The 13,764-nt window shown below is 43.1% G+C and overlaps 1 protein-coding gene across 3 annotated transcripts; it reads right to left on the minus strand.

Moving 5' to 3' along the window:
* Window positions 1–1,596: 1,596 nt before the first annotated feature.
* Window positions 1,597–9,424, minus strand: LOC111977760 (nuclear receptor coactivator 4). Of its 3 annotated transcripts, none has more exons than XM_070448426.1 (10): window positions 9,330–9,424; window positions 6,052–6,178; window positions 5,020–5,160; window positions 4,748–4,836; window positions 4,404–4,512; window positions 3,922–4,023; window positions 3,667–3,789; window positions 2,384–3,448; window positions 2,147–2,239; window positions 1,597–1,857 (listed from the first exon to the last, which is right to left on the minus strand). In XM_070448426.1, the coding sequence occupies exons 1-10, from the start codon at window positions 9,398–9,400 to the stop codon at window positions 1,852–1,854; spliced, it is 1,926 nt and encodes a 641-aa protein (XP_070304527.1). In that variant the 5' UTR covers window positions 9,401–9,424; the 3' UTR covers window positions 1,597–1,851. The 3 variants fall into 3 exon arrangements, with proteins under 3 accessions (XP_070304527.1, XP_023863132.1, XP_023863133.1); XM_024007364.2 differs by lacking the exon at window positions 9,330–9,424 and adding an exon at window positions 8,675–8,802; XM_024007365.2 differs by lacking the exon at window positions 9,330–9,424 and adding an exon at window positions 7,601–7,731.
* Window positions 9,425–13,764: the final 4,340 nt, after the last annotated feature.

Below are 13,764 nucleotides of genomic sequence, written 5' to 3' on the forward strand. Positions count from 1 at the left end.
AAAGTTAATAAATGAATAGTAATCAAAGCAAAATCTATATTTGGGTTGATCCTTGGCTAATGTCGGTCATCGGTAATCATGGGAAGACTGCTGCAACTGGTTTGATCTAATCCACAACTCGGATTGCAACAGCAGCAAATATTCTTGGCATCATCACAACATTGGATAATGCTGCACTGTGCATTTCTCAAGACTAACAGCCTATGCTTGCAACTTGGTTTGGGCAATAAATGTTCAATCGCAACACTAGGTTTCCGAAAGGAGGAAGTCCAACCACAGCGCTCAAGGTTTACTTGTTTTTATTAAGAGTTAAATATGGTACAGGCATGACTCCAGAGAGCAGAACACACGTGATCATAGCATTTGCACAGGCACACCAGATGAACTGAAAAGCCAAGTCCTAGTATCAAACACTAGAACCATTCATCGAGCACCATAGACGGGTTGGCTGACGTCAAGAAACTGATGTGCGCATCGATGTGTCCGGAAGCCGCACATTATGACTGGTCAGATAGCTAGCAACAATGACAAAGCTGCCATGTGGGGAATCGTAGGTGGCTCGTATCTTATTTATACCATTTATTGTTTTGAGGTGTTTTGACTGATTTCATGTCAAAGCGAATATGGCTCAAATTCGCTAGCTAACCAACAAATGTAACTATGTATTTGAGAGATGTGCTCATTGTGCAAATGTATTTGGTTTTCAATAAACATTGAGACTAAATACAATCTAAACCAACCCCGTCTGTTTTGCCCCATAGTTGCGCACCCGTCGGTTTTGTTGCTAAACAACCAACCCGTCCGTCTATGGTGTTTCTCCTCTCCAACTCTCCTTCGCAGAGAGCCATGTACACATTTTGAAGAATCTTTGTTCTAAGCACTATGGAGAGACAGCTAAAGAGGTATTATGCAGAAAGACATACACATCAAAAGGCCATCAATACATGTTATTTTGATAGGTACTAAAATGATTACGCGGTAGATGTTTTCTTCATTGGATTCAGCCAATCGAAAGTCATATCAATGGAAACTCGATATTGGGCACGTTTTCAGCTTGCATCTTTTGTAACATGAAAACACTTGCACAGCAGTGAAAATCTCAACACACAGGTGATATATAGGAGGCAAGCCGACCCTGTTTTCACAATGTATCCGCTAAATACAATGAAGCAAACTTTAGGCACATAAACCAGAACTATAGAGTTATGGTAGTGCAATAAGGGTAGATGTATTTGGCAATGCCTTTAGGTTTAGCTTGTAAGATCAGAAGAAGACATAACAATGAAGAGAATGGCCACTACAAAGTCACTACAAAAATAGTCACTACAAAGACCAGCCATTCATATTAGTGACATACATTAGAGAACCCTTCACCGCATTCAATAAAAACAAGTGTTCCTAAAATATGGTTGATTCAAATCTCTTATTTCTGTCACACCCAAACCTCCTGCCTCACATCACCCCCAAACTAAAGGAAAATAATGTTACATATTCATGTGAGCTGGTCCTTTCGGGACTAGTGATTCTCAGTCACATTGCGGATTCGCTTTAGAGCCCAAGGCTAATCTTGCTAGCTTGACAAGGTATTGACAACTCTACTGTGACTATAGAAGGCAAATTCACAGAATTCCATCAGACCTAAATGCTCAGAACAATCAGATAATGATAGTAGCTCCAGTAACCCCAGTCTACTTCAGACTGGCGGCGGGAGGCATATTTCCATGACAACAAAGGAAAGGAAAAGAAAAAAAGCCCAGTCCCAGAAGAGAATTGGAGGAAATGGCGAATCAAGACATTGTGTGCGAGGATCAGCATTGAAGTGGCTCCTCAAAAAACTACTGGATATACTTGTCACATCTGGAAAAGACGGGGAAAGGAAGTCCAATTAATCCAGGAACAAATAATGAACAAAATGGGCCAAAATAATCCCATGTTGGTGTTCAGAGAAATACGACTGACTCTTTCAGCATTTCTCAAACTCGGTCATAGGGACCCCAAGGGGTGCAGCTTTTGGTTTTTGCCCTAGCACTACACAGCTGACTCAAATAATCAACTCATCATCAAGCGTTGATTATTTGAATCAGCTTTGTAGTGCTACGGCAAATACCCAAAAGGTGCACCCCTTAGGGACTATTAAGATTCTTACCTGTATAGGGACCCTGTGTAGCCACTTCTCTTTGTCTCCACCGATTTTCATAGAGGAAAATAGATCACATACTGTGGGAGGGGCAAGTCGCTCCTGAAATCAGACCAAGGAACACAGTATGGTCAGTGACCCAGCTTTTACTTGAGGCTTAAATAGATTCACAGATTACCAAAAAAAAGTATTACAAAGACTACTATACACGAGTTTGTCCTATCAGTCCATGATCCATAACCTTACCTGAGCATTGGCCCTCTTGCGTAGAAGCCACTTGTCTTCCTCTGGTTCTATGATGGGTTGCTCCTTTGTTGTCTCCTGACTTGGTGTGGCAGCGGTGCTACTGTGTGTGTTCTCAGGTAAAACCCAGCACTCTGGCTGCAGTGGTTTGCTTAAAGGACTTTCTGACTTGGGGCCATTGAACTGGGAGCTGTGTTCCTCCATGCTGGCCTTTTCACCCTGGGAGGCTGGTGGAGACAACCAGGCTGAGAGGGATGACATGACTGGGGATGTGGAGCCCATGGTCTTGCGAGGCTCGCTAGGGTAGAGCCAGGCCTCCAGGATGGCCTGAACATTCTGTTCTTGCTCTTGATATTCGAGGATGGACTGCTTGCTGGGGTTGTTCTTGTCCACAGAGACCCCGTTCTTGTCCCGACCCTCCTTCTTGAGGAGCCAGGCGCAGAGGGCTTCTTTGCCGCAGTTCTTGTCACACACACACTGAGAGTAGCTGGAGCAGGACTCGTTGGCTTTGCACGACTGCTGTACTGGAATAGCCTGCTGCAGCCAGATCTCCACAGAGCTGGGTGTGTTGGGGGTTTGGGGTGTGGTGGTGGCGGGGGTGATGGCTGCTGAGGCTTGGAGGGTCTTCAGGCACAAGAGATTGCCCAGGTTCTCAATCGCCACAGGCTTGGTGTGGGTCGCACAGCACGATCCGCAGTCAGATTTGAGCAGCCACTCGCTGGAGGAGAAGACCTCCTGGAAAGGTTTGAAGATCTGCTTCCACCTGTCAGGTTCAGATGCCTGGCAGCTCTTGTTGGTGGTTTCCTTGGCAACAGATGCCGGGGTGATGAGCCAGTCGCTCAGTTCATCCGTCTTAGCCCGCTCTTCCTCCCCTTCCTCTTGGCCCACCTCTTCCTCCAGAGCCATGTCTAACTCAGACTCATCGATTTTCTCGATGGAGAAGGTTGAGCTGCTGCTGGTGCTACAGCTGGTTCTCTCTCTGATGGGAGTCTTTTGTAGCCACATCTCCAGATCATTCAGCTGGCCCCAGGCCTTAAGGAAGTCAAAGGGGGCCATGGGGCAAGTTGACTGGAGAACAGAGGAAAAAGAAAACAGTCGGTGTAATCAGCCATGCAACTCGAAATGTCAACACTATTTTGACTTATTAACTTCAAATGGAATCCAAGTGGGTTTTTATGTGAAATTAGATGTGGTAAATGTAAATTAAAAGTTCACCTGTTTCTCGGCACAGATTCGATATAGACTTAAGGCCACAAAGAAGTTAAATTCCCGCCATCTGCTCTCACCTGAACATCCCTGCGGGTGATCAACCAATCCTGTGGGTTCTTGCTCAAGTGGTATCCAACTGGGGCGGTAGTCTCTGGACGGTTTCCAAGGAGCCAGTCGGCAAGAGGTGCAGACTCCACCCTCTACAAACAAAAAACAAGTGGACATGTCAGTACAGTGTACTTCTGTGGGGGTGGGGACCCCGTGCAAGCAATCCAGAGTCACCACCGCTTTAGATGGAAAAGTGTCATCTGTGACATCATCAAGGTACAAACCTGTTTCTTAGCTGCGATTGGACAACCCTGCTGAAGCCAGTGTCGCTCGCTGGCATTTGAGCCTTGAGAGGCGATATTCAGCACAGGGCCTCCTTCCACGTGCTGGGGAAATGAAAGGGAAGTTATGAACATTATATCAATAGTGACAGTGGGAGATGTCAGGGTATTATGTAAGAAGCACTAACACATAACATGGATCGAGGAACTAGGCCACAAGGCAGTCAGTCATCTAGGACAGCATTACCAGTAGAATCACTAGGTTACCTCAAAACTCCAATCCCCAAGATTTCCCCCAGCATGTTGATAGCATGCAATTGTACACCTCCACAAAGAACATCAGAAATTGTTTTTCTAACACTCTTTCCTAGACTACAACTGATATTAAATATAAAAATGTACATGTTAAAAACCTAGGAAATATACCTTTAGTAAACCTAAGCCGTGTGTGCATTTCTGCTTGTAGCTCCCAGTGGGTCACGTACCTGGGTGGCAATGGTGCCAAAGGAGGTGATGGCCTGGCGCAGGGAACGAGTGTCAGCCTGGAAGCTCATCTCAGGGGTTTCCTCAGGAGTCAGGTTCAGAGAAGATAACCTGAACAGAGAGACATTTTAGTAGTCCACCCAAAATTCACCCCACACATCTCGTCATCCTCTACTAACACATTCCAAGCTTCAGGTTCTAACCTGTGACTAAGTCTAACTGACAACGATAGAGGTATTATGGAAGCAAATGCAGAAAGGCTGAAATGATCGCTCAATCGCCACGTCTTAAGCGGACTCCCAAACCACATTCGATCCAAGACAGAGGCCATTGTGCCGTCTCGTACTTTTCCATGCAGCCGGTGAGCTGGTTGGCCAGGTCGTTGCTGTTGAAGTTTCCCAGCTGATGGATGAGAATGTCAAACTGGCCCCGGAGCTGTGGGCAAAAGAGAGAGGGAGAGAAAAGGAGAAGAAGGTCAGACCTGGCGCCATTAACACGAAGAGGTGGTCACTGAAGTAAGAAACAAAATGGAACTGGACCTTCAGAGGTTTCTGAGCAGACACTGTGCAGTGCAGAGAATCCTGCAATGAGTGTGCAGACACCTGGGTTAATACTCACCGAGTGAAGCTGATGTAGCTGTGCCTGCAGAGCCTCTCCCTTTAGCTGCTGCACAAGGTCAATCTGCTCCAGCAGCCACACCTCACGGGAACGCATAGACTCCAGGTGTCTGCTGATACAGGTCTGAAGCTGGGACTTCACCTGTAAACACAAGAGAAATTAGCAAAACAGTAAAAAAATATATTATAATAATCTGCATACGAGAATCCGTACGCACACAAATTCAAACACTGCTGTCAAGTCATTGCCCTGAGATCTGATACAGAACACTCAAGGGCTGAGTAGCTTCTTTAAATCTCCTGCTGCTGACACTAAGCAAGGTCAGATGCACAGACAAGACAGCACACCGACCTATACACCCATCTGCAATCTGCTCCAAGCATAAGGGCAATAACATAAGGATCTACCTATTCCTCAGCTGGTTAGTCAGAAAAAGGTTGAATGATTCTCTAAGACGCAGTGAGAAGTGAGCTGCTCTGCAGTAGTGGATGCTCTGCTGTCGGTGTACTCTCCGACTGCAATGACCAGCCTCACCCCCTGCTACTGCCTTATAAAAAAGGCAGATCTGGGGAACTCTATCCCGTGGTCATGTTTCAATTATTGGTCTCTCCGGTTCCCCTTCTTACCCTCATAACATGAGCCACATACTAATCATTAACTGTGGCCACGACAGGAGGACAAAGACCCATTTTAACAACACATCTAACATATCAGGGCTTAGCCTGTCTGCCACAGTTATGACATACAATAATGCCATGGATCACTTTGTAGAATACTAATGATTACCCTGCCAAGGTGTACTAGGCTTCCCAGCACATCAAAACATACACCCAAAAGCCATCTGCCTTCCTGAGGCCTGGGGTGACTGACCATGGTGCTTGTCCTAAATCCTTGAAAACTACTTTGTTTTGAACATAGAGCCCATTGTATGTCCTGACATAACCGGAGCACAAAGACTGACCCAGTGATGGTTCCTCCTGAGCCACTAGAACTGTGTCATTCCTGGGTGGGGCCAAGGGTCTTCCGACTCACCTCTCTGGAGTTATCCTTGAGCTGGACCTCAGCCCTCGTCACCCCGCCGATGGCCTCCTCCAGCTGACAGCGGGCCTGCACACACTGCCCGAGGGTGGCCTTCTCTCGCTCCTCCACAGTAAACATTCTGCAGAGGCACAGTTGTTACAGGGTTAGCCTTTGAGACATACTATGTTACTTTGACAGAACAGCATTTCTTTGTGTTTTCTTTCCAAAGACTTAAATCTTCCCTTTGTTCAGTGAACTACTGTCTGCTTTCAGGGATCAACTGTGAGCCGAATAGGGGGTTGCGCTTGAACAATCAACTAAATTCATTGGCTATGCACTAGTAAAGTGAGTGCTTCCCCTAGTCTAAATATTACATGGAATGGAAATAGGTTACTGTCAGCACTGAAGTTACATTTCTGTTCCCTTTTGCTGTGAAACCGCCACAAACTCTCACTTTCCTGCTCCCTCTCCATTTTCACTTCTGCTTTCCATCTCTTAACACAAACAGAGAGAATTTTGGGGAAAGTAAGTATCAGATTTAAGAAATTAAACAAGGTGCATTCTACTATTACAGTAGACTAATTGTCACCGTGACCACCAACAGATTCATGATCAGGGTCCAGGCTCCACAGGGAGATCCTACTATACTTCAAAATATACTGAGTGCTGTATACTGTTAATCACTAGCATTCATGTGTGGAGACTACCGAAAATTTTTCATTTTAGTAAGGGCATTAAGTTGGAAGAAATGTTTAGGATAGGCTATTAGTTTGAATTGGTCTCATAGCTTCTTGTTGACTCAGCCCAACACCAGCTTTGAGGTATCTCACATAATATCCCTCGCTCTGTCATTATTGAGCCCACAAAACCGCATCCTAAAATGTTTGCTCAATCACTACCTGTCATAGCCATCGTGCTGGGTTTTTGACAGATTAGTTTAATTTAGGATATCGGTTCCCAAGTATTCCCACATAAAGACGTATGTGATCGTATCTCAATGCAAACATGTTATGATGAAATTATTGTTATTTTCAAATACAATCTCTTTTTGGACATAATTATAATAATTTGTTCACTACAAATTGACAACTATGATCCAGCCCCCCAAACATGCATTCGCTTCGACAAAAATCGTCCCACCAGTGAATCGAGTTTCCTACCTCTGGCCTTGACTTTGATCGGCTAATATATAGCATGTAACCAGTCCCTTGCAATGATCTCTTGCAACAAAGTAACGTTAACTGATACAAATGGAAGCTTTCGAGACGTTTTTTGTTATAAAAAAGTAAGCCCTCACCAGGCAGCTGGTTTTACTTTTTCTTTGATCATTATAGGACAACATGTCAGTGCTTCTCATTTTAAAACAGTACCGTCTTTGACAATTAACCGGTTGGTCAATACATTTATGCGGGTTTAAATGTCATGTAACGTTAACTCCGGTAAAAATGGAGGCGCTTGTCTCGACGAGGCTCGAATCGTTGAGTTGGCCATGTAAGAACATGGCGTATTCTTGAAAAACAGACGTACAACGTCAACCACGAACTCCTAAGGTTATAGCTACCTTGTGTTGCTGGGTCTCCAGTGATATCTCTCCGTTTAAATCCTTTGATGTAGCTCCCTTGTTTGCTTTCATGTGCAATTTATTTATCAAGCCACGAACCAAGGCTGGTTGCTACGTCATAGGTTGTTTCCGTCAGATAGTGCGCAGAGCAACCCTTTATTATATTTCTATGGAACAACCTACATCAGTTTCGCATTCCACACGTACACCACCACTAGTAGAAAGAGAAGGGCCCTTCAAAAGTGGGTTCAAGACAGACAAGCGAATCTTTTTCAGCTTTTGTCACACAACCTCAAAAATGTACAGGCCCAATACGCGATGAACACACGAATGATTTTCCATGTTGGAAATACACTTCAAGTTACCAGTGCCAGCCACCGCCAGAAAGGCGAAGAGTTCCAGACTCACTATTTCATATGAATGTAAAAAATGCACAAATATAACAGCTGCTAATTTTCCCATAGTGATCATGATTCGGTGTTTTATAGTGATATAAATCCAATTGTATTGGTCACATACACATGGTTAGCAGATGTCATTGCGCGTGTAGCGAAATCCTGATCCTGGGGTCTCGAAAGGGTACACATTTGTATTTTTGCCCTAACACTACACATCTAATTCCACTAATCAACTCATTAAACATTTGATTGGTGGAATCTGGTGTTAGGGCAAAAATAATGAAATCAAATTGTATTTGTCACATAACGTTACGTGTGTAGCAGATATTATTGCGGATGTTACGAAATGTTCACCTCCAGGACGAGGCGAAACACTGCCTGGGTGAGGGTAGGGATCCCAGATAACGCCGAACACTATCGATTATTACCAGCATGTTATCTATAGATACCTAGTATACTTAAACAAATGCAGTCTCTTGGCTGTTTCATACAGCTTGCCCGCTCAATGAAGTCGAAATACGTTTAGCTACTCGCTAGGATTATTGTAGCAACTAACTTCACCTTAGCTAATTTGTATGCGCAAAGGTCGTTAGCTAAAACAGCTAACAGAGTTAGACAGCTGCCGTTGTTTCATTACTTAGTAGCTAAATGTTTACATGCCACCGGCAGCACCTACCTTTTCCCCTTGTATTGCACTTTTGACTTAGAAGACATCGATGTAACTAGCTCAGTGGTTTTAAAAATATAATAAACCCCGGCAAAGTCAACTGCTCCTCTTTTCACCGGGAAAAACATAAACCCTGGATTGCATATCTATTGTCTATAGTGGGGATTTGAAGCCGCCGGTCGGCCATATTGGCACTTCCTAGTAGGAGCATCCTCCATAGGAATGAATCGAATTCTACAGTAATTCAATGAAATGTTAAGGACAAAATTACAAATAAGTATTTTGTTGTAGTGGGGACAGTAACATTACAAAAAAAATACAAAGGAAAATGTTTAATTTTATGTTTAGCGCACAGTATAATGTAAAACAATGCCTAAGAATAAACGTGTCAAAAACGAATGTAGACATTAATAAATGCCTTTCTATAGCTTCTAAAATGTTTTACAATTGAGGTGTGCCAAGATTCTACCAGTCACATTCTGTCAAAGGTCCCTGGGTCGCTCGTCTTTTCAGTTCGCTGCAGCTAGCTACTGGAACGAGCTGCAACAAACACTCAAACTGGACAGTTTTATCTCAATCTCTTCATTCAAAGACTCAATCATGGACACTCTTACTGACAGCTGTGGCTGCTTTGCGTGGTGTATTGTTGCCTCTACCTTCTTACCCTTTGTGCTGTTGTCTGTTCCCAATAATGTTTGTACCATGTTTTGTGCTGCTACCATGCTGTGTTGTCATGTGTTGCTGCCTTGCAATGGTGTTGTCTTAGGTCTCTCTTTATGTAGTTTTGTCCTATATTTATGTTTTTTTTTTTTTTATCCCAGCCACCTTCCCCGCAGTAGGCCTTTTGGTAGGCCGTCATTGTAAATAAGAATTTGTTCTTAACTGGCTTGCCTAGTTAAATAAAGGTAAAATAAAAAAAGATGTCTCCGCGGTGGATTCAATACAGCATCCCCGTTAGTCATCCAGGGTTTATACATATCGTTGGTAAAACCAGACAGAAAGAGGCAAAGCGAGAGGATTTACTCCACCCACAATATTTTTGTATGTAGATCCATGAGTTTGCGTTCCCACAGACTATTAGACGCTGTATTGCTGCCTTTCTCAAATCGGAGTGCGAATTATACATATAAATATCTGAATAGCTTCACACCTGTAGGTGCAGGCCGGTGGAATAGAGAAACAACAGCTTCCTTGCTATTTCGCGCTGCCTGTCATTTGAGGCCAAAATTGTTACAAGCGAAAATGTGGTTACATACAACTCAGCCAGCTCACAGAGAATTATCCTCAGCATACCACCTGCAATATAAGAGGACATGCTTAAGTCTACCTCCCCACATTCCTCACTCTTCCTTTCTGGGTGTTTCCCCAGTAACAATAACCCACAATGACCCAACCTCAGCTTTGTCAACAGAACCTCAGCCCTCCTTTCCATCCCCAGATACCTATGGACCTTCTTAAGAATTAAGATGTGCCTTCCCCGTTCCTCCACTCATGTTGCCACTCCTGGGTCAACCCCTATGCTTCGATGCTCCTATCCCCCCTCCAGCACCCCCCAACAGGACCACCAGATCTACCTCTCTCTTCAGAGTTGCCTTATCTGGTGCCTCATTTCCCCCTACCTAAAGTGCCACCAACAGCTCTATCAGGTTTGGACATGACTTTGACTTCCCTTCTCTCAGCGGAACCAGGCTAGCAGCAGAGTCTGAACACAAAATTACCCTTTTATGCCCCACTTCTTCCCCCCCATCCCAATGCCCACACTTGTGCTAGCATTTCAGCAAAGACTGAAGCTCCATCAGACAGCCGCATCCCAAACCCTGCTCTCCCACTGCCTGGGTCCCTTGATCCATCTGTGAAGATCTGCAAACAGAGACCCCACGCCCGCTGTAGATGCGCCTCAACCACCACAAGGCAGTCCTCAGCCCTTATTTCAAAATTAGTGTCCCTCACTTTGTCATGCCAAAATAAAAACTCCAGCAATTTCCTATTTTCTAAATAATTCTAAAAACGGATCACAGTTGTGGTGGTAAAAGGACTGCATCTTGCTGTAACTGTTGGTTTGAGTTAGGGCTATCATGGTGGTGTCCATTAAAACACAGATGGTGGTTTGCAGTTCAAAGGGCTGATGCCCAGTTTATTACTTCAGTTGAATTGAAGATAATGACAACAAGATTGAGGATGTAAGGATGGAATGATTAACTAGGAAACAAAAAACATACATGGTAGTGATTTCATATAAACCATACGCAGATAAACGAATATACTCATGAATCTCTAACATTAAAATCATTTTACAGTGAAGAAACTTAGGCAATAGGTTTAAACATGAGTAAAGGAAATGCATAAAGCAAACAAACAGTAAATGTTCTAAATCAAATGATAATCTAAATTAAGAAATAAGAACAAACTTTCTTGGTCCTAAACACATTCAAAATACACAAAGGAAAGGGTTACAAGCAATAAGGTGTCTTGTAACAAAACACTTGCAAACTGAAATGGTAAGGTCTACCACACTGATTAGTGACAGGTCTGGGTATTTAAAGGTGGTGAAGGAGTCCTGTCTCTGTTGGAGGGGGATTGGACAGGGGAGGGTGATATGGTGAGGGGACTGTCAGTCAGGGTAGGGGAAATTCGACCACAATAATAAAGTACCACAGTATGAGTGATAATGCATGGTTATCAAAACATCACGCCAGGCTAAGCCTTGTCATGACTGTCCTGTGAGGATCCGGATGGGTTGGATCAGCTTTGCAGTGGGATGACTTCAACCAGACCTCTCTCTGGGGGGGGGGGGGGGGGGGGGGTGTTTGGCTGGCGCTGGAGGGGGTTGACAGCCCACACCCTGTTGTAAGTCAAGGAGAGAACATCCCTCTCCAAATTCATACAGGAATATGTCTTTGTTTCACAGACATTTTCCCGCCAAAACTCTAACACGCTCTAAAGCGAATACTGGAACAATATTTCTAACATAGAATGTGGGGAATGGTCAAAGGCTATCTAAAAAGTTATGTCATTTTGGTTGTTATTTTGTGATGTCATAATTTTTTTTATAAAGGAAATACTGTAACTTGAAAAGTATATACACTACATTTACGAAGTTGTGTATGAGATACGAAACATGAGTGTTTTTGTTAAGAGAGTGATGTGATCTTAGAAACTATGAGAGGAAATTGTTTCTATAACTTTGTACAAGTAGTCACCACCCACTTGAGTGAGGTCAGAGAGCGTGTCAGCCTCACGAACCACCCCCTTTTGAACAAACTGTATAAAACCATGGGTTAAGAATTAATTTCAGACCAGAGAGATGTGTAGCTGCAGCTCACGTCCAAGTGGTTCGAATTCAATCTCAACACGAGGTAGAGACGATAACGTAATCTCCCAGACAATCACTGGTATGGCTGATTAGATGTCCTAAGTAAAGTATCTAGAAAAGCTAAATTAAGGTGGACCATTCTACTACTCTCTTCAAACCATCATATTTTACTACTCATCACCCCACTGGGAATCGTAGGCTAGCCAGGCGTGTCAATCTTCAAAGAATCATCTTCCAGAGCGAATGGAAAAATAACAAGGTGGTGGGGACCCCTTTTGGACAATCAAAGCCTTACAAGCGTGCCGTGAAAAGGCCCAACACCCTCTCCAAGAAGGCCTGGCTCTGACAGAAATACGCGAAGAACCAAGACATTTACAGGTAAATACATTCATGATTCCTTACTCCAAATAGGCTGTGGTTTGTGTGTAAAGTATATGATTACTGTGAGAGTAGTGTCTAAAATGTACCAACGTTAAGTGTCTGTCTCTCTCCATCTCTTTGTAACAAGCCGCCATATTGTGTCAGTCCGCTAGGGACCTGTTTCTATTGTATTAAGTGTGTATGTTTATCCCGTGTTACTATTTAGCTAACTAGTAAATAAATAATTAAACCAATTTGTGTAGGACTGAATCATAAGTAAGGCTGTTTTTTTTGCAGATGCAGGAGGTTACGACTGTTCAGAATGATGATATAATTTGAGGTTATGATTATGTTGACTGTTTATGGATGTGATAGGTAAAGACCTTTAGAGTTTAATTCGGGAGATGTTAACTCTAAAGAACCGCTCGTGGTGCCCCAATTCCTAATGAGTTAATTGTTACATGATTAATTTTAATCATCAGATTAATGAAAGTAAAGTCACGACAGCCTACACGAAACACAGCCCTTATTTTAAGCATTTATAAAATCCTCTGTGGGACAAATGAATGGTGGAAAAAGAATGGAACCATTTCCCTGTTTGACAGCTACGTTTTATGGGTATTATCATGACACCTCCACTGTGGTGCTCTATAGTGCCTTATTTTAATGAAAAAATCAAATTCTGTTCTTTTCCGATTTCAAAATAAGTGTTGATTAGTCATGCAAAATAAGTCCTGCATTTCTAATTTTTAAATAATTCTCACAATTTGTCATGTTTTTTGAACGAATATTTTATTTCAATAGTAATATAAAAAGGGGGAATGTCATAAAATTGTCAAGGCAAAGATATACAGTACCAGTCAAAAGTTTGGACACAACGACTGATTCAAGGGTTTCTCTATTTTTACTATTTTCTACATTGTAGAATAATAGTGAAGACATCAAACTATGAAATAACACATATGGAATCATGTAACCAAAAAAGTGTTAAACACATCAAACTGTATCTTATATTTTAGATTCCTCAAAGTAGCCACCCTTTGCCTTGATGACAGCTTTTTTTGTTACATTTATTTATCTAGGCAAGTCAATTAAGAACAAATTCGAAGTACAATGACCGCCTACCCCGGCCAAACCCTAACCCGGACGACACTGGGCCAATTGTGCGCCGACCTATGAGACTCCCAATCACGGCCGGTTGTGATACAGCCTGGAATCAAACCAGGGTCTGTAGTGACGCCTCTAGCACTGAGATGCAGTGCCTTAGACCGCAGTGCCACTCGGTTTAAGTGTTTGTGCCAGACGAGACTAACCTAGAGACAGCAGTCAGCATTTATTAAATCATATCAGGAAAGGGTAACATAAAATACTGCATGTAGTCAACATGTAATTAATTATTAGTTTATGATAAAACTGTTTCAATCAA

Source organism: Salvelinus sp. IW2-2015, linkage group LG18 (assembly GCF_002910315.2).
Source record: "Salvelinus sp. IW2-2015 linkage group LG18, ASM291031v2, whole genome shotgun sequence".
Lineage (NCBI taxonomy): Eukaryota > Metazoa > Chordata > Actinopteri > Salmoniformes > Salmonidae > Salvelinus > Salvelinus sp. IW2-2015.

Coding starts and splice junctions, on each gene's coding strand:
- LOC111977760 (XM_024007364.2), bottom strand. CDS start 8,793: ATGTTTTTCCCGGTGAAAAGAGGAGCAGTTGACTTTGCCGGGGTTTAT. Junction 4,513..4,747: donor CTCACCGGCTGCATGGAAAA/GTACGAGACGGC, acceptor CTCTCTGTTCAG/GTTATCTTCTCTGAACCTGA. Junction 4,024..4,403: donor TTGGCACCATTGCCACCCAG/GTACGTGACCCA, acceptor TCATTTCCCCAG/CACGTGGAAGGAGGCCCTGT.